The following is a 26,843-nucleotide window of genomic DNA, read 5'->3' as shown; positions in this document are numbered from 1 at the left end:
CATGGAAAATAGGAACACAGAAAGCAATGGCCACACTATGGAAACAGTGCAAGAAGAAATAAAGGAAAACAAGAAGAAAGAAGTTATAAAGGTGTTAGAAAATATGCAGTTGAGAAGAGACAGCCACTCTGGACCTTTGGATTGGCTGCCCAGAAAATTAATGGCTAAATGAAAACTCCTGCTTGGAGTGTCCTTAAAACAAATTTTAGTGGGACTAACTGATGTTAGATGATGAAAACAATGACGTAGAAAGAAAAAAAAAAGAGTGAAGAAAATAATGAACAAAAAGGAGAAAAGGTGGGAGAGGAGAAGGAGAATGTGACATAAGTATGCTAGCTGCAGATCTGGTCCTCAATCAAGCATATTTCCTTCAGAGCCCAGAGGTGACTGTGGAATTCCCCCCAACGTGGCGCTCTAGGACACCACTACCCCAATCAGCCGACCCACAGATGACCTCTTAGTCAATCCTGTTCTAGTATGTTCCTTTCACTTCATAGTAAATATCCACCCACCCCTATGCATCATGGTTTAGGGATGACGTAGAGGAAAGATTGCTGGCTATTCTTTTATAAACATTTGGGTTGAGGCAAAGAAAAATAGATTTTTGTCAAAGAAAGGAAGGAGAGAAAAGAAAGAGGCATTTATTGACTACTTGCTCATGGCAGGCTTCATGTTAGTGCCTTACATATATCATCTCACGTAACACTGGTAATAGCCCCCCAAATCGATAACATTATTCCAGTTTTAGAAACAAGGAAACTAGCTTAAAGTCACATAGATAGTGTGTGGCAGAGTCACAATATGAAATAAGAGTCTATCTGATTTCAAAGCCCGTCCTCAAAATATGTAAATCAGACAGTTAAACATATATGATATTTATTGCAAAATCAGTCTGTCAAATTCAATCACAAAAAATACATTCATAATTTCATTAGTTGTAAAATAGAATAATCAGTTTAAAGTTTAACTTCCTATTACAAATTAATTTGTGAATACACTCAGCCTCAATTTCTAGTTCCCAGTGCCTTTTTTTTCTTTAGAAGGCCTCTCATTTAAAGCTTATGAGCAGAAATAGCAGCGGCATCAAAAACATTTATTAAGCACCTATAATGTGTGCTGAGTACTATCGTGAATAATACTGAATTAGAAGAAATTTACAATCTCAGGAGTTCCACTATCTAATATAGGTTAACATGATTTCTTACCCTAAGGCCCATAATTGAGGAGTCGTCCTAAGGATATAATGGCTTTTTTTTTTTGGTAGCAGATGGTGACCAGCTGTTCTGTCTTCACTGAAGGCCAAACACAAAGGAAAAAAATTAAAATAAAGGGGCTTATGGTAAATATGAGAAAGAACTTAATAAACTAAATCTGGATTTTTATACACAGTAAAGGGAAATGGGCAATTGGGGGTAATTATCAAATTGTCCAAGCCAAAATAGCTTAGTTCCTTCTATTATCTACATAACAGAAAATTATTTATATGGATTGAATTGTTCCGATAATTGTCCTGGATTTTCGGTATCTGAGTAGACAATCTGGGTGGTCACTGATGTAGATTGAGGGTCCCTCAAGGAATATTTTAAAATAGGAAGACTTAACACTCTTTGCCATACGACTGGGGACATTTCTGCTTAGATGCAACTGATATTAATCAAATTAGTAGCTACATGATTCTTTGACTAGGATTTGGGCCCATTGTAATTAAAACTTACCAGTTTTACCTAATGTTTGAAATTAATTTTTTATTACAAAATTAATGTTTGAATATCCTTTCTTCTAAAAGTTTTAAATATTACATATAAGACTGAAGTCTTTTTTTCTGCATCCCGAATTCCATTTCCCAGCATCCTGCCCCCATCATAACCCCTCTGTAGAATAGCCACTGTTATTTTTTTGGTAGTTTTACTCTTTCAGCGTGCGTATGCGTGCACACACACACACACACACACACACACACACACACACACAGATTGAGAGATGAAAAATACCTGCACTTTTAGCTGAACTTGAACCACACATTTTATACAATTTGGCAACTTGCTTTTCTATTTAACAATGTTTATTAGAGAGAAATCTACATTGTTCCACAGCTCTAATACATTCTTTTTAACTCCCTCATTGAAATCAGTGATATTCAATTTAGCCATTCCTCCACTATTGGATATTGACATGTGTCCAATTGTTTTGCAATGCTCATTAGGCAATTCTAAATATTAAATGTTTGTGAGGATTCATTTAGGGTAGATTTTGAGCAGTTGACCTCCCCAAGGGAAAATGATGTGCCCCAGAAGGTCATTTGGACCTAAAGAAGAGAGAAGATGATGGAGAGATATGAAAGCCAGTTTCTTTCCTCAGATAGACTGTGTCACTGCAGGCAAGTCACTTCACTTCCCTGGAATTCTGTTTCTCTCAGTCAGTGGTTCTTCATAGATGAGAATCTCCTGGAGGGCTTGTTAAAACAAAAGCCCCACCTCAGGGTGTGTGTGTGTGTGTGTGTGTGTGTGTGTGTGTGTGTGTGTACGTACGTACAATTTTCCAGGTGATGCTATGCCGCTAATCAGGAGACTACTCTGATAGCCACTGTTCTATGTATGTTGAGGAGAATATCCTATGAAAGAGATCATAGTAGAAATTCCAAGAGCCCCAGACTACTTAGGCAAATTTTTAGTCTTCCAACTTATCTAAATAGAATAACAAGAATCCAAGGCTTGTCACAGGAACAATATTGGGTTAATGATAGACATCAGTTTTAAAAATCACAGAAGTCGTTCTTTAGGCCAAGGGATGAGTCAGTACAGCATCTTTTGTTGGAAAGAATCTTAAAGGGTCATCCAGTTCAACTACATAGCTAAAACTAGAATTTCCTGCAACGTTCTTAACCTTGTCAATCCATTTCCCATTGAACAGTTCCAGGGGCTAGGAATTCCCTCTCTGGCTCCTGAGGCAAGCCATTGCATATTTTTACATGTCCGATCACAACCATGTTCTTCCTAGCCTTGACCAAAACCATCCTTCAGAATCTTCCACACATCTATCACACTACCCTCTGGGCTTTAGAGAACAAATTGGCTCCCTTCTCCACTTGATGGCAGTCAATTATCATGTTCTCCTAAGTCAATGTTTCTCAAACTCTCCAGTGCACCAAAATCACCATAGGAGGGTATTAAAATTTAGATTCCTGAGCTCCAATTGCAGAGATTTTAGTTCTGTGTCTGAGGGTGGCCCAGGAATCTACATCTTTTATGAAATATCCAGGTGGATATGATGCAGGTGGTCTGCACATGACAGTTTAAGACACTAACAGGGATCAGGACACACACCTCAAAATACGACACCTTGGCATATGGAATATTTCAAGCTGGAGGAATTTGAGAAACAGCATGTGTAGGAAGGACTTGCTGACCCCCTGAAGCAGGTCACAAAACCCTCTTGTGAGAGGTGGCCTCCCTATACCTGGAGGAAAGGAACATCTTTATCGCCAAAGAAAAAGGGCCAGAAAGGAATCTGAACGAACAGGCCTTGCTAAGTTTCTTCCAGTTTACCATACTGAGCTCATACTCTTTGTCCCATTACATCTTTCCATAACTCTCCGCTCTTTATCAAACCTAGCATGAAAACACTCAGGTTTCATCATTTCTTCTGGTCTTCATTTCCTTATGAATTCTCCTGTGACATAAAACATATATTGAATAAATGTGTATGCTTTTCTCCTGTAAATCAGTCTTTGTCGGTCTTCTAATTTCAGAGCCACCCAGGGACCCTAAGAGGGGCAAGGAAAACGTATTCCTCCCTTACAAGACCCTATAAAGTCCTTTTGTTTCTAAGCTCAATGACCCCAATGTCGTCAGCAGTTCCTTATATGACATAGCTTGAGTTCAGTCACTATTCTTGTGGCTAAAATCTGTCTGCCAAAATATCGCCCAAAATAGAGTCATTAACCATCCCCACCCTGATTTATTGTATTTCATAGCACTTATTCGTACCCCAAATGATGTCCTTTATGTACTTGTTTAATGTTGGCCTCCCCCACTAGAATATAAGGTTTATGAGGGCAGGGATATGGTCTGTCGTGCTCACTCATGTCATTCCAGCACTTCCATCTGTACCTGGCACATCAGCAGGACATAAATAAAGTTTTACTTAATGAGAAAATGAATGGGGATGAAAAGCCAATTTAGAAAGTGATGAATGGGAACAACATGGTCATACGAAAGCCGTATAGAAATATACAGAATGAATGATTCGTCCTGAAGCAAAGTATGTGCTTAAGGGCCACTTTTTCAAAGTAAATTAAGAATGTCTGTTTAATTGACCTTTTAAAAAGATCTCACTATTGAGTGAGGGCTGTGCAAATTTCCACTGAGCGGTACAGATGTTTGCGTGCCTTTGAGTACAAAACTCAAACTGGAGGGATGAATCAAAGCAGAGGTCATTTATTATAGGTTGGGATTTCAAAAGCATCTTTAAAAGATGGAGATCCTTCCCAAACAATGTAAAACTGCAGGAGCAGAATGACCAAGATGAGAGGTGCAAATTTAAAATGTCAGGGGTTGCAAAAATGTAAGCAATCTACAATGCTAATGCAATTTTTTGTCTAAAATGGATGACTCTTAGCTCTCTCTCTTCTTTCCTCTCTCCTTGTCAGGAGTATGAGTAATCATTACAAAAAACATATAGAAGTTAAATTCATTGTATATAGTGACCGTCAAAAGGTGTCATTGTCAGAGGACTTCATTGCAAACAAAAGGAAAAGTTCAGCCTCATTAGTAATTAAGGAAATGCAAATTTAAGCTATAATTAAATACCATTCTACACCTATTTTGACAATCATCAGTAAGTCTGACAATTCCTTGAATTGACATGGATATAGCGAGAGACAGGACTCTCATACCCTACTGATGAGGGTATAAATTGGTGTGATCACTTTTAAACACAGTTTGACGTTTTTAGTAAACTCCAACATGAGCATATTACACTAACCAATATATCCACTTCAGAGATTATAAATAGAAAAGTGACAGCATTTCTGAGTCTACTAAACCCTTCAGGGACTGTTTGGTAGCACGGCATCTACCTCAGTGTGAGGACTTCCTGCCTCAACTTACCCACATGTTTATACTCCATTGGATCAAACCTCTACAGCCTGCATTTTTGCACTGCTTTCTTCTTCTTCTTAAAAGGTAATTTTCAAAAGAAGATAAAAATCACGACTCACATGTAGATATAAAGATGAATATGTTTAAATAATTTATTTTATTCATATGATATGAGGCAGATGTTATAATCAGTTCAAAGGAAAAATCAAAACAGCACAGGCTTATATGAAGTAAAAGAATGTTGAGATGAATTGCAAATGGAGACAAAACTGTTTTTTCCAGAGTGTGGAGGAAGTCAATTAAAATTATCACCAGACTAGACAGAATTTATGTACCTATCAGTTACCTATGATTTAGAAAAAGTTGCAAAATAGCTCAAAGAAAATGAACAAGGCTAGAATCTGATAACCCAGAAAGGTATGCTAAGGCATTATATGTGTTTTTCATTGAAACACCAATGCCTTACTGACACACTAATCCAAAGAGAATATTGTCTGGATCCCTCACACATGTGTTAAGGAGTGTTTGACAGCTGGTGTTCCAATATAGGAAGTCAACACTTCTCCTAAGTCAAAAGCCAATATTCCAGATCGTTATAGACACTCACAAGTTCCAGCGAGCTGGAAAGTGCTGGAAGATCAAAGGTCCCTGTTAGAAAGTCAAAGATACCACCAAGTGTATACAGTAAGAGCTAGGAGTAGATGCAGGTTTAGATGAGTATAAAGGAGCCTGAACTTGGAATTAGAAGACCTGGGAAAGGCTCAAGTCTTCTATATACTCAGTTTGTGACCTTGAGCCAGTTGCCTTCTCTCTGACTTTCTCCTCTGTACAAACTAAGACTTTTATTGATGACGCTAAGTTGCCTTCAGGATCTAACCGTTTATTAGAGGAGCCCTCCAGACACTTGCACAGATGGCTCTGCAGCAATGCCTGGGCACAGTGAGTTTTGACACAGGACAAGGAAGATCTCTTTGTGAGCATGAGAGGAACAGCTGGATTTGGATGTCCTAGACCCCCACTCAGTGTGCTGTACAGGAACCCAGAATCTGTGGGAAACTTGGGAAGTTCAATGACAAAGGGAGAAAAAAATGATGAAGAGGAAAGACAGCCTTCTACCAACTCATGGTTTTACACAGGACTTGCCTCTATCTTTAGCAACATTCCAGGAAGTTTGTCACCACAGTTGGCTGTCTCTACTCAGTGGTGTCTAAGTGACAGCAGAACGAAACTGGAATTGTATTAGGTTATCCAAAATACAGACCAATAGGGTGTGTGTGTATGTGTGTGTGTGGAAGGGGAGAGAGAGAGAGAGAGAGAGAGAGAGAGAGAGAGAGAGAGAGAGAGAGAGAGAGAGAGAGAGAGATTGGCTCATGTGATTGTGGCAAATCAGAAATCTGCAGGGGCAGACTGGTAGGCTAGTAATTCCAACAGGAGTTGATGTTGCAGTTTTGCTTTCAAAGGCAGTCTGGAGATAGAATTCCTTTCTCCTCAGGGGACCAAAGTCTTTTCCTTTAACTCTTTCAACTGTATGGATAAGGCCCACCCAGACTAAGGGCAATTTGCTTTACTGAAATGCTGACTATTAATTTTTCTGACCAGTAAACATAGTACCTCTCTCTATTTACTTAGATCTTCTTTAATTTTTCTTGGCCAGTGTTTTGTAGTTTTTAGTGTACAAGTCTTGCACATTTATTGTCAAATGTATCTCTGTGTATTTCACATTTTTTAAAAATGTTATTCTAAATGATACTGTTTTTTCAGTTTTAATTTTAAATTATTTGTTGCTAATACACAGAAGTACAACCTTGCTAAACTCACTTTTGAGTCCTGGTAGTTCTTTTTAAGAGTCCATTGGATTTTCTACATAGACAATTGTGTCATCTTCAGACTAAGACAATTCCATTCCTTGCTTATAGAGATACCTTTTATTTCTTTCTCTCGTCTTATTACACTGGCTAGAACCTCTGGTACAATGTTGAACAGAAGTGGTGATAGTGAACATCCTCGACTTGTTCCTAATCTTAGGGGGATAGTATAGTCTTTCACCATTAAATATGATGTTAGTTGTAGGCTTTTTGTAGATAGTTTTTTTTTTTTAATCAGGTTGAGAAAGTTCCCTTGTAGTATGAGCCTGTTGAAAAGTTTTATTTTTTTTAAATAGGGTTGGATATTGGATTTTGTCAAATGCTTTTCCTCATTTATTAAGATCATATGCTTTTTCTCTTTTATCTTGTTAACATGGCATAAAGTTGTTCACAATATTCCCTTACTTTTAATATCTGTAGAATCTATAGCATATCACTAATCTCATACTTGATATTGATGATTTGTATTTTTTTTCCTTCTGTATGGCTAGAAGTTTACCCATTTTATTAATCTTCTCAAATAACCAGCTTTTAATTTCCTTCATTGTCTATTTCAATTATTTTTCACTATGACCTTTATTGTTTCCTTTCTTCTGTTTACTTTGTGTTTAACTTGCTCTTTTCCTAATTTATGGTAGACGATGAGATCATGTATTTGAGATCATATTTCTTTCCTATTATAGGTGTCTAATGGTATAAATTTCTAAGTACTACCTTAGCAGTATCCCACAAATTTTGATAGGTTATGTTTTCATTGTTATCTGATTAAAAGTACTTTTTAATTTCTCTCTTGATTTCTTCTTTGACCTCTAGATTATTTAGAAGTCTGTTGATAAATATTTGTGAATTTTTCACATATCTTCTTGTTCATTTCTAATTTAATTCTGTTGTGATCAGAGAACATACTTTGTGTGACTTGAAAATTTTTAATATATTATGGGCCAGAATATGGTCTTTTGTGATAAATGTTTCATATGTAATTGAAAAGAATAAGTAGTCTCTTATTGTCAGGTGCAATGTTCTATAAATGTTCATTAGGTCAAGTTGGTTCATTAGGTCAAGTTGGTACACGACTTCTATATCCTTGATGATTTTTTTTGCCTACTTGTCCTATCAATTATTGGGAGAGGGTATTAAAATCTCTGACTATAATTGTGGATTTATCTATTTCTCCTTGCAGTTTTAGCTTCATGTATTTTTAAGCTTTGTTATTAGGTGCAAAAATGCTTAGGATTTTTAGATTCTTTGGATGAATTGATCTCTTTACCACTATGAAATAAACTTCTTTATCACTGGTAATATTTTTTTTTGCTCTGAAATCTACTTTGTCTGATATTAATATAACTAATCCAGTTTTAATTTCACTAGTGTTATTATGGTATATCTTTTACTTTTACTTTTAACTTATTTTATCTCGATATTTGATCTTTTTTTTTCCCTCTTTTATCCAGTCTGAAAATTTCTGCCTTTAAATTGGGGTGTTTTGACCATTTACATTTAATGTTATTATTCATATGGCTACGTTCAATCTATCATTTCATTATTTGCCTTCTATGCCTAAACTGTTTTTTGTTCTCCTTTTTTCTCTTTCTTCTAATTCTCTTGGATTTATTATTTTATATGACTTCATTTTTTGTTGTTGTTAACCTATTAGCTATAACTCTTCGTTTTATTATTTAAAGGGTTGCTTTATGATTTACAGTATACATTTTTAACTTATCCTAGCCTACCTTCAAGCAATATTGTATCATTTCACAATTAGTATAAGAATCTTACAATAGTTCACTTCAATTTCTTTTCTCCTTGCCTTTATGCTATTGCCGTTATGATTATGCTGTTTATTTTATGTTGTCATACATTTGACTTATCTAACATGTCATAAACTCCCCAGTGCACTGTTATTATTTTTATTTAAACAATCAAGTATATTTTTTAAAGATTTAAATAATAATAAAAACATCTTATGTATTTGCTATCGTGGTTGCCATCTGGTACTCTTCTTTATGTAAATCCCAGTTTCTGCCTGGTGTTATTTTCCTTCTTCATGAAGGGCTTCATTTACCATTTCTTATAATTCAAGTCATCTGGTGATGAATTCTTCCAGCTTTTGTGTGTCTGAAAGACTATTTTGCCGTTGGTTTTGAAAGCTATTTTCACTGGGTATAGAATTCTTTTTCTTTCAGTACTTCAAAGATTTTGCTCCCCTGTCTTCTCATTTGCCTTGTTTCCGTTGAGAATTCTACTGTCATATTTACCTTTGTTCCTCTGTAATAACTTGCCTTTTTTCTCTGGTTGCTTTTATTTATTTATTTATTTATTTATTTATTTATTTATTTATTTATTTACTTATTTATTTTAAAGGTTTTATTGGGAAAGGGGAACAGTGTGTATTTCCAGGACTTTATTGGGGAACAGTGTGTTTTTCCTAAGACTCATCAGCTCCAAGTCAAGTTGTCTTCAATCTAATTGTGGAGGGCGCAGCGCACTGGTCCATGTGGGAATCGAACTGGCAAACCTGTTGCTCAGAGCTCACGCTCTAACAAACTGAGCCATCTGGACGCCCCTCTGGTTGCTTTTAAAATTTTTCTTCTTATGACTGGTTTTGAGCAATTTGATTATGATGCTCTTTGGTAGTTTTCTTCAAGTTTTGCTTTGTGTGTATGTGTGTGGGGGGGTGCGGGATTTGACTTTATTGAGTTTCTTAGATCTGTTAATTTATCATTTTCATCAAATTTGGAAGATTTTTAGCTATTATTTCAAATATTTTTTTTGTTTCCTTATTTTTTATCTTCTTCAGGGACTCCAGTTACACTAATTGAGGCCAGTTGAAGTTGTCCCACAGTTCACTATTGCTATTTTTATTTTTCAATTTCTTTTTTTCCTCTGTTTTTCATTTTGTGTACTTTCTATTGTTATGTCTTCTAGTTCACTAATCTTTCTTTCTGCAATGTCTCAACTGATGCTAATTCTATTTTGTATATTTTTCATCTCAGACATTGTAGTTTTCGTTTCTAAAAGTTCTATTAGGGTCTTTTTCATATCTCCTCTGTCTCTAACTTTTGAACATATGGAATACAGTTAAAATAACTGTTTTAATATCCTTCTATATTAGTTATAATATCGGTGTTACTTATGGATTAATTTTGATTAGTTGATTTTTGTCCTTATTATGGATCATATTTTTCTGCATGCCTGAATACCAAACATTGTCAATTTTGTCTTTTTGGATGCTAGATATTTTTGTATCGCTATAAATATCTTTGTGCTTTGTTTTGGAATGAATTTGAATTACTTGGAAACTGTTTTATCCTTTGGATCTTGTTTTTAAGATCTGTTAGGTAGAAGCAAAGCCATTCTTAGGAGTAATATTTCCTCACTATTGCACTAAGACCCTTTTTGAGTACTCTATCCATTGTGAATTATGAGATTAACCAATCTGGCTGATAGAAACAGGCACTATTCCCTCTAATCTTCTCTTATGGTTCTTTCCCCAGCCTTGGGTAGTTTCCTTTCATGTATGTACCAATCAATACTCTGCTGAATACTTGAGGGAATCTTCTACAGGCCTCCAGGGTTCTCTCTGTGTGTGTAGCTCTCTCTTAGTGCTCTGTCTACATACTCCAGATGACTTGGTTGCATTGTCTGCTAACATGTGCTGGTAGGTACTGAAGTCTGATTGGTCAAGTGTAAGCCTTCAGTTTTGCCACATTGTTTCTGGAAGAGTTCAAGTCCAGCTCTTTACAAGAAAAACAATAACCTCACTGACAGCTGATCAAGAACACACAATAATTCCAACATTTTTAAATATTTCTTTTCTTTTGTAATTAAGTTTCCTTTTAATAGACACGAAGCCCATCTTGAATAGAGTCCAGGCACACCTTCCTTCTTTCTTCCTCGTCCCCTCAGTGTTTTCTACCTCTTTGCCTTCTCTTTAGAGTCATGATCTCTCTGGGGGAAGCATAGAAGTTCTTGGAGACCTGATAGGCTTTGTCCCTGTCTCCGTTCTGAAAGGGCAATGTTTGGTCAATTCAATTTCTTAGACATACACCCCTCACATTCTGCCGAAGACCGAAGACATTATGAACAAGACCAAAAAGCTTTCCTCTTGCTGATAACGGACTAAGTCTCATAGGACTTAGTGTATTTAACAGAGTTGTCCTTTCTTTACTCCGTCTTACTAAAGACTTTCTCAACTTGCACTGAAGAACTCAAGAAAGCAGAAGTGAGGATAAAGAAAAGCCCCCTTCTGCCTCAAAGGTACTATTCTTTAAATTAAATGGGTTAGATAGGTTTTGAATATCCACCTAAGAAATTCACCAAAATTGATTTGCTGTGGGATACATCTGCATTCCAAACAATAACATTTTGTTAGGGATTCTGTAAAGAATGAATTGTAACATGAAAAATAGCACTGTCTAAACAGTCAATGAAGCTAAAAGAGACCAATTCTTCTCAAAAAAAATTTTTTTTAATTTAATGTAGGAAAAAATTTATTTTTATGTAGGCAAATTTATGAATCTTTTCAAACTTTACTCTCTTTTGTTTTTCTCCCTTTCATCAAAAATTAAAGTCATTAGCTGGATTCATATGAATTCTTTAAAAAAAAAATCAATGATTGGAAGTCAGGAGACTTGAATAATAACCTTAACCTTTTTCATTTACCTGTCATCTTGGACAAGTCATTTCATTTTACTAAGAGCAGTTTTCTTCATCAGTAAAAAGACTTGATGATCTACAAAGATTCTTTGTGGTGGTTTTCAGACATGTTCACAAATTACTTGATACTCCTCACTTCAGAGGTAGAACTTAATTTCTCTCCCATTGAATGTGGTCTGGACTTAGTGACTTGCTTCGAATGAATAGAAGAATATGGAAGAAGTGATGGTATGTCACTTCCCAGCCTCAGTCATAAAAGTCATTGCAGATTCCTCCTTGCTCTCTCAGATCCCTTGTTCTGAAGGAAGCCATCTTCCCTGCCATTTAGATACTTAAGCAGTCTTTTGGAAAGGCCCATGTAGCAACGAACGGAGGTCTCCTGGGAAAAGCCAATGAAGATCTAAGGCTTTCTGCCATTAGCCGTGTAAATGAGCCACCTTGAAAACAGATCCTCTAGTCCCAGTCAAGCCTTAAGACAACTGTAGCCGTGGCAGATGTCTTGACTGTAACCTCATGAGAGAGCCTGAGCCAGAATTGTCCAGATAAGCTGTTCCTGAATTCTGGATTCTCAGAAAACATGAGACAGTAAATGTGTGTTTTTTTAAGGTATTAAGTTTTGGAATAAGTTGTTATGCAGCAATAGAAAACTAATATATCCTGGAACCTTACCGATCCTTTCCGGTTTATGGTTCTATAATTTAAATGCAGGAAGAAAGCAATCTATGTCTCCATAGATAGATGAATGGATAAAGAAGATGTAACACACACACACACACACACACACACACACACACACACACACACACACAGGAATATTTCTCAGCAATAAAAATGAAAGAAATCTTACTATTTGAGACACCATAGGTGGACCTAGAGGGCATTATGCTAAGTGAAATAAGTCAGACAGAGGAAGACAAATACCGCATGATTTCACTTACATATGGAATCTAAAGAAACAAAACAAATCAATAAACATAATAAAACAGAAACAGACTCATAGATACAGAGAACTAGCTGATGGTTGCCAAAGGGGTGGGGTGAGTGGGGGAATTGGAAAAAAATATGCAGAAGGATGTACCTCTAGTTGCTTGTTGCTTTTACTAAGACTTTACAAACTGCTTTGTCTATTACGTTTAAAAATTCTTCCTCGAAGAGCCTGCATTCCATACAAGAAAACATTTTAAGCAGAAAACAAAATAACGATATTTAACAGAGAGAGTTTAAAACGGGACATTTACCGTTTTGATGGCTTTAATAAGATGAGACCTTGGGAAATTCATCGCATTTTATAGAGCTTTAAAGCGGGAAAGTTTCTCTTAGGTCTTTGGAGGACCATCAGGCGTTTTGTGGATCCCTTGACATTGTGTGCAATGTATTGTATTAAGAGTATTTTCCTAAGAAAGAATGTGTATAGCTTTTACCAGATTTTCATAGAGTTTTGACTGCACATCCATCCCCAAAAGAGATAACCATGTATCTCGTTCCTGTTGCCACCTGTGGGAATTTAGGTACAGAGAGGTAAGTGACTTACACACAGTAACAGACATCTTCTCACTCTTCACTCAGACCTCAGACTCCATCTGCGAGACGCGTTCCACCTACAAGAGGCAGCTCAGGGCAAAACTGGTCTTTATAACGCTCTCAAATGCCCAGATCCTCAAGACAAACCTCTACATTTGTTATTTTGCTGTTGCATGTCTCCTGCTCACTGAACTCATCATGCTGCTTCAGGAAGGGGGTACAATGGATATTCCCAAAATGACCCCCCTTGCTGGCAGAACTTTTATCTTGGTTCCTTTCAGTTTCATCTTTACACTGACACACACAGGAGCTCAGCCAAACTGCTTTTTCTTTTTTTTTTTTTTTAACCATGGTACCTGCTAAAATCCCATATTAATCTGTGGAGGAAACACATTATACTTCTGTGATCTGGTTACTGTAGACATAGCACTTACACGTTTCTTCAGTGTTTTTTGAAACCGTCACTTCTTTGCAGTGCTGTTACCCATTTCTTTCTGGGCTAAGCCAGATAGGAATATTATCATCACAATAAATTAAGAGATTTGGGTTGAAGGACTAAAAGTCAAAGTTAAGTTCTAAAGTGTATGTTAGTTCAGGATATATTCTGCCTATTTGGAAATTAGACATTGCTAAGAATCATTTTCATATGCCTAAAAAAAATTATAAATCCTTGATTGGAAAGCTAGAACACATCTTGCATTCCTCCTCTATCCCTGACAGTGCTGGTCATTCATTAGGTTCTCTTTAAATATTTCATCACAAATAGTGAGCAGTCATCATGATCAAGCCAGGACTGACTAAAGCCAAGAGAGCCCATGTTTTAAAGGGCCAGGCCTCATGGAAAAAGTATAGGGAGTCCTGCTTTTACCACTGATTGTTACACCTTAAGCGATCAGTATATCAGCTTTCCCAAGACGTTCAGCCTATATAGACTTGCCGTCTATTCCCACCATCCCTGTGTACACCTGGACACAATTTTTTTGTTTGGTCAAAGCCAAGTGAGAGAAGCCATGAATAAAACAACTGTCCCAGATAAGCCCAGCTGAGGAATCTGTGTTGATGTCATGAATTGCCCAGACAGACCTAAGCCAGACTCCTCCTCCCTCTTAGCTCCAGAAAACATCTTCTCTGAGCAGGTTCCTAGGCTTGGCTAAATGACCTAGCATGGCCACCACTCAAGGGTTCTGAGAGACCACTGCCCCTCTTCCTCAAAGGTGGAAACAGAGACTCGGGCCTGGGAAACATTCCCAGGATTTCTGAAAGCAAATGTTTCCAGCAAATTCAGCATTATATCCTAACTTGTAAAGGAATCTTGTAGCACAGAAATAAGGTTAAATGACTCAGTTGTTGATTGGGCATGTTTATTTTTCCATAAACAGAAAGATATAGGAATATTTGGACATATTTTGGTGATTTTTTAAATAAGTAAAAATAGTTCTACATTTAAACGTAATTCCAAAACAGAAGATCAGCCTTGTCTGAGGAATGGCAGGAAAATCCTTGGACAAGGAAATTAAGTTTATTTTTAAGCTTCCAAGAAATTGCATTTAATTATAGATGGCAGCAAAGAGCAGAGGAAAGATCCTTAAACATTTTTAAAAGAAAAACTAAGGTAAGATTTTTCTAAAAGTATATTTTTAACACAGTATGTATTTTTAATGGGGAGAATAAAAAATAAAGAAATGGATAGGAAAAACCCTTTGGCTGGAAACTCTTTCATCTGAAAGTATGGAAGTTCATTAAAATAAGTAATTTAAGAAGACAAATGTGGTTTTAGTGCTTTTAGCAAGAAAATACACCTCCTCTGCACCTTGAGACAGATGTGTAGCTCAGCAGTCAGTAGTGTTAGGCTGCAATCATTTGTGCTGTCTACAGGTTGCTTCAGATGGGACTTTTCAAAGCAGAGTCAAAATTTATATGACGGAATGACAAATTGTTTTTATCATAGTAATGCTAACATTTTAAATGATAACTTTCACTAGCTGAACTACCTAAATTTCAGCTTTCTAAAATGATTAGGTACTTTGATTTTTCATGCAAAAGTTTCCAAATATGCCTTTAATATGAATTACAAAACAATGTTAAAAGGGAAATATACCTAGCAGAAAATAGGAAAGTGGGTAAAAGCCAATAAGCATAAGTGGTATATCTTTTACTACCTCGTATACTATTATTGGTGCTCAAGAAATATTTACTGTTGAAAAACAAAGCGCGTCACCGGCCCAGAACAATTCTACTCTACTGAATCAAGTGACTAAAAATGCTTTATCTCACTCTTTTATTTTTTAGGTATTATTACCTGGCATTCAGAGCACATCAAACACCGGTTGGTAGCAAAGAGAACTGTGTCGCTATCTTGGAAAAGTCCAGATTAGATCACTGGGTGCTGGGAAAAACAAAGGTAGTTCTTCCGTTATTGTTCAAATTGTCCCCCGTGATGTTCTACTGCATACCTTTGTCTCTTGTCAGTGAAAGGGGTGGCTCTGTAAGTTGTGGAGCAGACGAAACCCCAACTTCACAATAATCTTTGCTGCTGTTGGGTCAGGAGTCCCAGGACCTCAGGGACTGGAGGAGGCGGGTATGCCTTCTGTTCTGTGTGTAGTTTGAGAGCCATTTAGCACTTCTAGAATGGAATCTTTGAGCTCATTTTAAAATATCCCTTTTTTCAGTGCTACTTATTTCAGCACCATATGCAAATACACAAATCACATTAGTGATTATCTTTTATGGTTTTGTCCATTTTTCATTGGACTCGTGTTGTGTTACTTATTGAATACCCTGATTAGCAGTCTCCTTATGTGTAGCTTTTCATCTGGGAGAACATCACATTCCTGCGGGATGCCGGGGTTTTATGGTCTGTTGTGAATTGCCCTTCAAAGCCAGCCTCGGCCTGAGTGTTGATGGCAACACGGGTGTTCCCTGGCAGCGGTTAGATCACTGTGGGTCATCTAGGTCCCTCTCCTGCTGAACTTCTGTTGGCGATGGGTCAGTTCTGTTGGTTTGCACCTCCATTAAAGGCTGTGGGGAAAGAGACGATGGACCAAGCTGAGAAGATGGAACTCATGGCAGAAATGAGGCAGGCTTGGAGAACATTTGGGATCTCCTAAAAACCCCGTTAATCTCATCTTATGTTTAGATCCATAATCACAGACTGGCTCAATCTTAGGAGGGCAATTGTATTTGCTTTCAAGAAGTTCATAATATTCTCATAAAAATCAAGTCGCTACAAACTTGATTGGGATAACAGTTGTAATATTTATATTAAAAATGTGCTGGGAAAGAGTGAATATCTGTTTGGGAGCCTATCTGTAATGCTAAAACTGTTGTCTCGTTTCAGGTTTTTCTCAAATATTACCATGTCGAGCAGTTAAATTTGCTACTGCGAGAAGTCATAGGCAGAGTGGTTGTGCTGCAGGCATATGCCAAGGGGTGGCTTGGAGCCAGGAGATACAAGAGAGTCAGAGAGAAGAGAGAGAAGGGGGCCACTGCCATCCAGTCAGGTAAATGGTCCTGAATCTTGGCATTTTATTAAGTACTGGAGGCCACTCACCTGTTACTTTTCTCAGTGGTTTCTTCCCTTCCTCCCTCCCTTCCTTCCTTCTTTCCTCCATCCTTTCCTTCCTTTTTCCCTTCCTCCCTTCCTTCTTTCCTTCCTCCCTTCCTTCTTTCCTCCTTCCTTCCTTCCTTCAGCAAATAGTTATCAAGTGCCTCCTGCAGTCCAGATTCCGTGCTAGGTGCTCAGGATATAGCTGCGAGCAAGACGGCCATGGTCCCTGACCTCCAGACAACCAAACAAGCCCTCACAACACACTGCGATGAATGGCAATGTAGAGGCGGGGCGACGTGGATGGATGTGAAACCCAAATCACATAGACATGTGTCCCAGCCTCCAGATGACCAACATAATATATACTTCAGATCCATGACCGGGTTTTGAGCATCAAATTTACTAATGCCACTTCCAGAGGCTGTAGTAGCCTAGACGGAGCTTGTGAACCAAGGGAACAAATCACTAGGCTCTGTTATATGCCCAGCTCAGTCCGTGCCTCTTTGCACACATATGTGTGTCGTTTGTGTTACAAACAGCCTTTGGCTCCTGTGCTATCGATGAGTGCTTGTGAACGCCCCAGCCCATCTTGAACACAGCAGATGGTTTCCTTTGTGTTCTCGTAACCCAGAATCATAATGTTCACTCTGGGCCTCATGATCTCGTTCAACAACATGGACGGCTGTGATGCTTATGGGGGACAAAGGGGAGAGGGGGTCACGCTCCCGGTGGGTGGCTTCATGCCCCCCGTTCTCTTCCTAAAGGACCCAGCACACCTCCAGAGAGTCCCTTTCTAGTCCTCTCCTTTTCTTCATCCATTTCCTTTGCCTTTTCCCTCCCCATCACTCATTGTCCTCTCCCGTAGCACCGTTCCTGGCACATGCGTCACCAAATGTGTGTTGTACTGCTAAGTATTCCCCTTGACTCCCCTCTTCATTTTTCTCTCCTTCAACTTGCATGTTCATACTTTCTTCCCAATAAGAACTACGGAACAGGTCAGGTTATTCCAGTTCTTTGCCACCCCCCAAGTCCCAAAGGCTGAGCTTCCTCCATGGATTGGAAGGACAGGGAACCACCTCACCTGGGATAAGAGATCCCTAGTAATTCATAAACGGAATCCAGAGTGTTCTGGAAACTCACTGCGTGATCAAAAACAGTTCCTCCTCAGCAGCAGCATAGAGGCCAAGCTGAGAGTACAGAGGGGCCCCCTCGTCCCCACCATCGCTCACGTAGCTGCTTATTTTGTTCAGTGAGACAGGAGGGAGAAGGAGAGGGGTAATAGATGGAGGGAAAACAGCTTCTATCAATTCTCTGGCACGTTCTTAAATTAATGTCATTCCTAGCACATGGTTTTATATTTTTAGCCTGGAGAGGATATGATGCTCGGAAGAAATTTAAGAAAATAAGCAACAGAAGGAGTGAGTCTGCTCTTCATATTCAAGCAGGTAATTAAAACATCATTTTCGCAGCGTCCACTAGGAAATATTTAGTGATTAAGTTCATATGCATTTAGAAAAGCGGAAAAGTTAATATTTAGGAGCACTGGAATAGGAGTCAAGAATTCTAGTGGGGAGTTATAGTGCTAGTTCTGACACACCCCCTGTGTGATGAATGGAAGAGCGCTTAGTGAGCAATTGCCGTGTACCATCCTTGGCCTAGCATGCTCTGAGTAGATACTCTTATAGTCCCTGTTTTATAGAGGGAGAAACTGAGGCACAGAGAAGTGAAGTAACTTGTACATGGTCACACAGCCCATCAGCGGCAGAGCCAGCATTTTAACACAGGCAGTTTGCATAGAGTTAACTTTGCATACTGCCAAGTGAACAAATCCTTTTCCCTGTTGGAGTCGTACAGCCCTTTTCTATGCAATGAGAGCAGTGGCTAACAAGGTCTGCAAAGTGCCTTTCAACCTTAGAATTCTCTGACTGCCTGCTAGACCTGTGTCTCAGCATCACAGAGACAGGAATCGCGCAGGGACTTTCCCAGCACACAGTGTTTCCTTCTCACACCCAGGCCTGATGTGGCTAAAATGGTCGCCTGGGCCCCACAGGGTGAGCCCGAGGTGGCTCTGTGGCTCAGCTTGACCTTGGTTGGCTGCCTGAGCACGGTAAGCTGTAGTTCCTGGCGCATCCGTCCCCTCCCTGGCTCCCAAGTCGCTCTGCTCTTCTGCAAATGGCATATCCACAGTGGCTACCAGGCTGGGCTCCCTCTGTCATTTGAAGCTGCATGTGCCTAATTGAGGTTCTGGAAGAAGCAGGTCCCAGAGCACGCCAGGAGTTCCCAGAGCTCAAGACATTGGAGACAGTGTGAGAGAAGTGGCCAGTCCAGTGGATTCAGCGGCAGGCTTCAGGTGCTGCCGCGCTTGAGGCAAACTGTTAAATAAATCAGCTGTAACCTTTTCGAGGAGGTCTCTGCCCGGAACTTGGCTTCCGGGACCTTCCTCAGAACTCTCTTAAGCCACGGTAGAGGCCTGATGTCTTCATTCAAAACCAAAATATTGGAGAGGAAAGGGTGTCATTTAAATGCAAATGTGTAAGTTTTAACACCATCCCCTAGGAAGTCTAAGCTCTGAAACTTCAAAGCCTCAGGAAGAGGGATGCAATTCTTGTTGCAGTTTAAGAAAGACAACTCAAAGTGCATTTGTTCCCTACTCACCCACCTCTCAACACACGCGCACACACACACACACACCCATGCACACGCGCGTACACACACGCACACGCACGTACACACACACGCACAGTCCCTGTTAAGAGAGGATACTGGGCTGATTTCTGATCTTTGCAGTTTGGCCTAAAGCCCAACATATGTTTTAAAAAATAAACATTGAGATTCTATATTGTTGATCCACTGAGTCCAGTATGTAGGATCATAAGTCATATATTCCCTCTCTGAAAATCACGTTTGGAAGCTCCTTGTTTGCATTCTATTATCAAATGAATGCCACATAAAAAGTCAGGTCGTCTGTCTCATCACGATATCAGGACAGGCATGATTACATCTTTTCCATGCAGCACCTATGGGATAGATGCCATGGGAGGATAATTTTGTTTTGTGGAACCAGAGAAAACACCTTTCTTTAATGGACTTCCTTCCTTCCTTCCTTTTTTTTTTTTTTTTTTTTTTGGCTTCACAAATAAACCCTCCCTTCCTTAACTTGGCAGCCAGTGTTCCCACTTATCAAGTGTCTTTGGGAATTTTCTTTAATGGAGTCTGCGGCGGCTTGGGCAGGCATGAAGACACTGAGGGTGGCACTGACGCCACCTCTCCCTCTTGCAAGTAGTGTGGCAGCTGGAGCAAAAGCAGGTGGAGTCTTTGCGTGCAGCCCACACCACGAACAGAAACTGAGAGGTGCTGGTTTTATGGATAGAGTAACAACATTTGTCATTTTAAGAGCAGTTTGCTTTTACTTGAGAATGTTTCCCTTATCTTCATATTCGAAGGCATGGTTGTGTTTATCTAAAAAGTGAAGCAACTCATTCCAACTTTTCTATTTGGAGTGTGCTCTTCCCAAACGTAATCCTTTCATGATAATCTCTTCTTCGCACCATTAGGACATTTCCAAGTAGAACACACTCCAGACGTAGAGGCTCTCTTACTTATGAAGCCAGCAGAAATTGTCTTGGGGATGTTATTGTAGCACAACCTTTTCTGGTTGTTTTCTAAGATTATTCTCTAATTTATTATTTTTTTCAACAAATCATTTGATTTGACATTTAGATTCTGTGGAATGCATTTGTTTGTATTTCAAGTTCTGGCCCATAGTCTTTTTTTTTTTTTTAATGGTGTTGCTAAGATATGTTCTATACTTTTAAAAGAGCAGCCCTTGAAATTTAGGAAGCATTTGGCCTACATGTTGCAACAGAGCATATTGAAATTTGTTTTCCTTTCATCTCCTTCCCAATAAAAGCAGCCGCATGGCTTATCCCTTTAGCTTCCTCAGAACTTCCTTTCAGAATTCCCGATCTATTACGGCACATTCACATACCAGAAACAAGATGCCTTTTCATGCTGTCAACCTTTTTCATCTGAAATGTAAATTAATTCTTGCTGGTATGCCTTGACAGAGATCAAAGTCAGGGTATTAACCTTCCTGGGCTTTCTCCGGGAATCCATCCCCAGGACCAGGCTGCTGCTGTTAGAAGGCCAGTGTCCCTGCTAAAGGGCCCTCCTCCAGGCGGCCCTTGGTCTAAGAGCCACTATTTCAAAGACTCAGAGTCCTTTTGTAAATGACCTCATTATCACTTTAAACTAGGTGAGAAGTGATCTGCCTGGCTAATTCAGAGAGAGAGAGAGAGAGAGAGAGAGAGAGAGAGAGAGAGAGAGAGAGAGAGAGAGAGAGACACGCAGCTCGAATTAATTGTGGGCCCTTCACTCAGATTCTGGGAGCTTGTTTAAGTGGTTCTGACAGGGAGTGATTTTGGTGTGATAGAGGGAGGGACAGGACTCCAGATTGGAAACCTCTCCCCTTGCTCAGTGGGTCATTTCTTGCCTGTCAGTCTTTGAGGTAGGCCACATTTGCATTTTCAAAATAAACAGATGCCTTTCAAATACATGAGCTGGTGGTCTAGAGATCTCTGTGGGCCCAAGCAGTTCACCAGCCAGTGATCAAATGCTGGAAGAGAAAACAAACGGAAAAAAATACCCTAGGTACACACGCATACATTTCCTATGTGTATAACATTGCGTCTGCAATAGAGGGTCTTTATGAGAGGTGGGGATTTCGGGAGGGGAGCCGAGATCCCAAACAGAAGTTCAGTTTATCTGTCTCCTTCTGGGGGAGGAGGCAACTTTGAATGTCATCTTGGTGAGAAGTGGCATATTTTGTTGTGTTTTTGTTATTGGTGAATGGTGATAATAGGCTTTTACCACAGGAAAACATATTCCTCCGAACACCAAAGATTTAAAAATATATACTCTTTAATCTGAAAAATAAGATTGCATATATTAGTGTTCAGGTAGATGGGCTATTCTAATTAAAAACTAGCAATTGTATGTCATTCAATACTAATCTTTTTTTTTAAATGAACTTCTTAAGTTTCAGAAAGTGGATATAACTAGATTTATTCAACTAAAAATGCATACGTTCCTCAGTAAATACTACAAAACAAACAACCTGCAGGGAATTACTAAAAGAACTACAATGTCTTTAAGTTGTTGAAAGCGCTAGCTTTAAAATTGCCCCTCTAATTCAAGATCTGTTTTTTAAAACGAGGGCAAAGTGGTAGCCTCCCCTTCTGAGAGGGGAAATGTCTCCAGTAGGTAACAGTGGAACCCTAGGAGATGGGAACAGAATTTCAAAGATTTCCAGGAGGACCAGGCTCTTCCAGCTCCCCTTCTCCTCATCTCTCCCCACTCCCCAGGAGCAGGAAGAGCCCATTGGTTTACAGCACATTTTCATCTGATTGCTGCAGTGCTCTAGACTTGGTTGTCTTCTCTTTCTCTGTCCTCTGATCAGCTTCCTACTCACTCTCCTCTTTGGCCCTTTTAACAACACAGATGTTATCAGAAGATAACAATAGCGCTAAAAAACGATGGCCATCTCTTCTTCTGATGCCTTTTGGAGAAACTGCTTCTGCCAAGGCATCTGCCAAGGCCGAAGTAGCAGTGCTTAAGCCTGTGAACAGGCATTTTAAACTGGTTGCTGCTAGAACCATTGGTCGCTACGCTTCCTGTGACACCAGCTGCTGGGAGTTGCTTTAAATGCTGGTCCAGACAGGCTCTAGCACACTTGGGCACAATTTCTGCTAGCAACTTAACAGAGGCTATTTAACGTCTCTGAGAAGTCTGACCCTACAGCAAGACAGAAGAGTTTTTACTGTTTAAAACTGTTTGCACTGTTAAACCTCTTTCCATGTAAGGCCTCCTTTTAGCCTTTTCCAACTTTAAAAGGCTGATTCCTAAAGGAATTTAGCATGATTGATGGGTTTTCAGTGATTAGCTAGGTGGGTGCAGCGATTTCCTAGAACTAGATTTCCGGAAATATCCCTAGGTGTGTAGGGCTACTATATTTTAAACTAGGAATTTTCTTCCTTTCATTCACTTATTCAGCTACTATTTGTTAAGCACCTGCTTTATGCTGGGACTACCATGGTGAACAATGGGATTTCGTTTGAAATTTCAAATTTTCCATCTCCAATCCAGAGGGTTATAAAACACGCTCTCCCTCAAAGGAATACTATTTGTATAAAGCTGGCACTCAATCCTATGTCAGTGCTCATCGAAAAGGAGTTCTATAAAATTCCAACGCAAAACAGTTGAAATCATAAAATATATCTGAGGCTATGCATTGAGATGACCCTTGCTTCTTGAATGATTCTGGTAGATAGTTCTCATTCGGACAAAGCTGCGCAGGAGCACATTGTTGATCACACACCAAATAGCAGAGGGAGGTCAAGTGAATGCACCATTGAGTGAAAAGGTCCACACTGAACAAACAGAAGAAAAACAAACGTGCCCTCTTTCACTTCTTCTAAGTCTCTATTTGTCATTCTACCTCTATCCCACTGTTTCTTCACTCACTCCATCTCTCTGTCTTAGAAAGACTCCTAATCATTTCACACAAAAAGCTTAATTTCTCAAAAATGTAAGAAAAGACAAGTTCCAAACTCTTCTTGGTCATCAGGCAGAAGCCAGCTGCCTGTCCTTTCCTGATGTTTTAGGCCATCTCCACATAAGAATGAAGAAACATCTAGGGGAAATTAACTGGTGCATCTGGGTTTGGGATGAGTTGTGAACTGTAAACTAACTGCACTGTCTTCTAAACCTTTGAGTAACAGAAAACAGGGTGCTATTCAGGCTTATGCAAGGGGTCCCGCTCAGTCCACTCCCACACTGTCTGGGTTTCTCTAACTAGCTAAGTAAAGAGCTATGGCTGATTTCTGACAGCGATAGGTTTACCATTTTGGAAGAGGAAAACATTTGGGGAGATAAGTATTGTCATTTACTTTGAAGATATCTGTCTTGTCTGTGAGCAGGATCCGGACCTACAGAGAGCCCCCCGAAGCATGGCTTACAGGAAGTGATTTCTAGCAGAGAGAAGCCCTGGCCTGTGGCTTCAAGATTTCTGTCAAGAAATGAGCTCTGCCAAACCTCGGCTTGGCACAAGCAATAGAATTCTTGCCGTGTAATAACTTGGAAGGCAGACGAATATCTTTTGCTATGAAATCAAATTATTGCCCATGATAGAATTAAACACCCAGACATCAAGGTGCTATTTATATAATGCACAGAGAGGAAGCTGCAAAGGCAGCGTGGGCTTGAGGTCTGCCTCTGCCTGATGTCCTATTGACATGGCACAGAAATGTGCTTAAGATGTCGGATTCCAGATTCCAGATTCAAATTTCAGAGCCCCTTCAATTTGTAATCAATTTCTCTATTATGGACCTCACATCACGCCCCACAATCTGGCTCTAAAGAGGTGGTGTCCCAAATAGTGTCTTCACTACCTCAACCATGAGTGGGGCAGCGTTATTATGATCACCAATACACAGTTGCCTTTACGTATTTATATTTTTTCAAGTTTTTTTTCATATAGAATCATGAAATGTGGTATCACATTTTATAACCTTTATTAGTTATTTATCCACATAATAAACCTTTATAGAAAAAAAAATGACTGTGCTTTGGCAAGAGGCTCAGACTTTCTTTCCTCAAAGTCTCATGTGTGTAGAAAGGCAGATTTTGTTTTCCTCCTTAACAGATGAAACAGACGGAAAGGGAGTTTAAATAACTTATCTCCCCTTATGTGCTATGTGAGTTTAAGAATTGATATCAGGGCCTTCTTCTGCATCTTCAGCCATTGCCCCTTTCCGTAGGCCATGTTCTCCCATTGGTTTCCACCTTGAATATGGCACATGGACATAGGGTACCAGTCAAAGCAATGGGAAGAGTTTTATATATCATCCTAACCATGTGGACTTTGGAGTCAAAACAATTGGCTTTAAATCCTGGCTATGCCACCAATTTGTCATATGGTTTGGGGAAACTTGCTTAACTTCTGAGCCTGTTTCCTCAGCTATAAAATAGGTCTCAATAAAGTCTAATCCTCAGGACTGTTGTGAAGATGATAGCAGAAGAGACATGCAAAGCATTCTGCACAGAACTCACACATGGTAGTTATGCAGTAAATGGTAGTTCTTCCTCTGTACTCCCTGTCTAAATATGAACTTCACTGGGGGGAAAATTAGTCTGTGAAATAATCTTCTAAGGTGAGCATAATAATATTATCACTTCAAAAAGATGAAACCATTTCTCTCACTTTCAGAGAAAAAAATAGTACCTGCCAAATTTTAATACCGTTGCAATAAAAAAAAAAACTTTATAAAAGATAGAATTTTCGAAATCTTAACTTATGTCTTGCTTGTTGGACAGGGAAAATTTCAAGTACAAAAATGACATGAAAGATTTCCGGAAGTTTTATTTTTGTTTTTGTAAAGAGCTGTGTCGCCTTGTGCTGCGAGCTTGATTCATTTGTGTAGGTAAGTGTTTTAGTGACCTCAAAGCTGTTAAGACTTAGGTGGTATGCTGCCGACATCAGTTTTCCCACTTTCTTGTTTGAGGCAGTTCTGCAACTTGCTCTGGAAAACAGCAAATCCCCTCTACACCCCCTTCCACAAAGTCAGAACTTCTGAAATCCAGGAGTTACGTATCACCCAGACTTGCTGTCTGCCGCTGTGGAAAGCAAGTCGCCTTTCAGTTGTCTAAAGCATCGGAAGATCTCAGTGTGCCTATCATGTTTAACCCACAGTGACGGGTGATTGGCAGAATAACAGCTGAGCGACAGCCATTTGGCCAGTAGTTCAAACCCCAACACGAAGAGCCATAGCAGGATCATGGCTTGATTTGCTGTGGCCATGAAGTCTGAATCGCCAAGCACAGAGGCGGAGGCAGAGGTGACAGCTGGTAGCCATTCTCCTCAATAAAGTTGTGACGGTTGAGATGTATAAGCAACCAGAGCCTGCTAATTTCATAGACTTTGAGCCAAGTGCTTAGTGTCAAAACCAGCTATGGTCAATGATGCAAATGGCTGTGAAGGGTCCTTCGTCAACAACAAGGCTTTCCCCACCAGACTGTTTCCTCTTAGCTGGTTAGAAGTGTTTAGATCCTGCTTTCCAGAAACACTCCAGTTTGAGGAGTAGGAGGCCTTATCCTTTTGTTTTGTTTAAAAGTCGGATTTATTGAGGTATAGTTTATAAACATAAAACTTAAACAGTTTGATAAAATTGTATAAACACATACAGTCAGATAATCCCCTCTACAATCCAGAAAAAGAACATTTCCGAGAAGCTCTCTTATGTTCCTTTTATCATTTATTCCTCCCCCATCCTCAGCTCCTGGCAACTACTAACGGGTTTTCTGTCCCTATAATTTTGCCTTTTCCAAAATGTCATATAAATGGAGTCACGTAGCATGTAGACTTTTCAGTCTGGCTTCTTTCACTTAGAAAAATGCTTCTGATTGTGGTATATATACACAATGGAATATTATTCGGCGGTAAGAAAAGATGATATAGGAACATTTGTGTCAACATGGATGGATCTTGAGAGTATAATGCTAAGCGAAATAAGTCAGACAGAAAAAGCAGAGAACCATATGATTTCACTGATATGTGGTATAAACCAAAAACAACAAAAGAATAAGACAAACAAATGAGAAACAAGGACTCATAGACACAGACAATAGTGGTTACCAGAGGGTAAGGGGGTGGGAGGGTAAGGGGGATCAAATATATGGTGATGGAAGGAGAACTGACTCTGGGTGGTGAACACACAATGGGATTTATAGATAATGTAATATAGAATTGTACACCTGAAATCTATGTAATTTTACTAACAATTGTCACCCCAATAAATTAAAAAAAAAAAAAGAAAAATGTTTCTGAGATTCATCAGTGTTTTTGCAATTGTCAGTGTATTCTTTTTCATCGTTGAGCAGAATTTTAGGGAATGGATGTACCACAGTTTTGTCCATTTGCCAGCTAACGGGCATTTGTTTCCAGTTTTTGGTGAGGATCAATAAAACTGCTACAAACATTCAGAACTTTATCTTTTTGAGAAAAATTTACAGAAAAGTGAATACCTGCTTTATAGGAAACCAGAGCTGTGTGAGTTGGAATGATCCTCGAGGTGGGAATTGTTTCTGTCTTGATTAACC

The 26,843-nt window shown here is 39.2% G+C and overlaps 1 protein-coding gene across 1 annotated transcript in view; it reads left to right on the top strand.

Annotated features, from left to right (window-relative positions):
- MYO3B (myosin IIIB) overlaps positions 1–26,843 on the top strand; it is a 386,500-nt gene that overhangs the window by 235,212 nt on the left and 124,445 nt on the right. The window contains exons 26-28 of the mRNA XM_033111465.1: positions 15,431–15,542; positions 16,479–16,641; positions 18,053–18,133. Coding sequence (XP_032967356.1) covers positions 15,431–15,542; positions 16,479–16,641; positions 18,053–18,133 — 356 coding nt within the window. The remainder of the gene's footprint in view (positions 1–15,430; positions 15,543–16,478; positions 16,642–18,052; positions 18,134–26,843) is intronic.

The sequence above is a fragment of the Rhinolophus ferrumequinum genome, chromosome 8 (genome assembly GCF_004115265.2).
Source record: "Rhinolophus ferrumequinum isolate MPI-CBG mRhiFer1 chromosome 8, mRhiFer1_v1.p, whole genome shotgun sequence".
In the NCBI taxonomy this organism is placed as follows: domain Eukaryota; kingdom Metazoa; phylum Chordata; class Mammalia; order Chiroptera; family Rhinolophidae; genus Rhinolophus; species Rhinolophus ferrumequinum.
The sequence above is the reverse complement of the archived record's forward strand: the minus strand, read 5'-3'. Positions and strand labels throughout refer to the sequence as shown.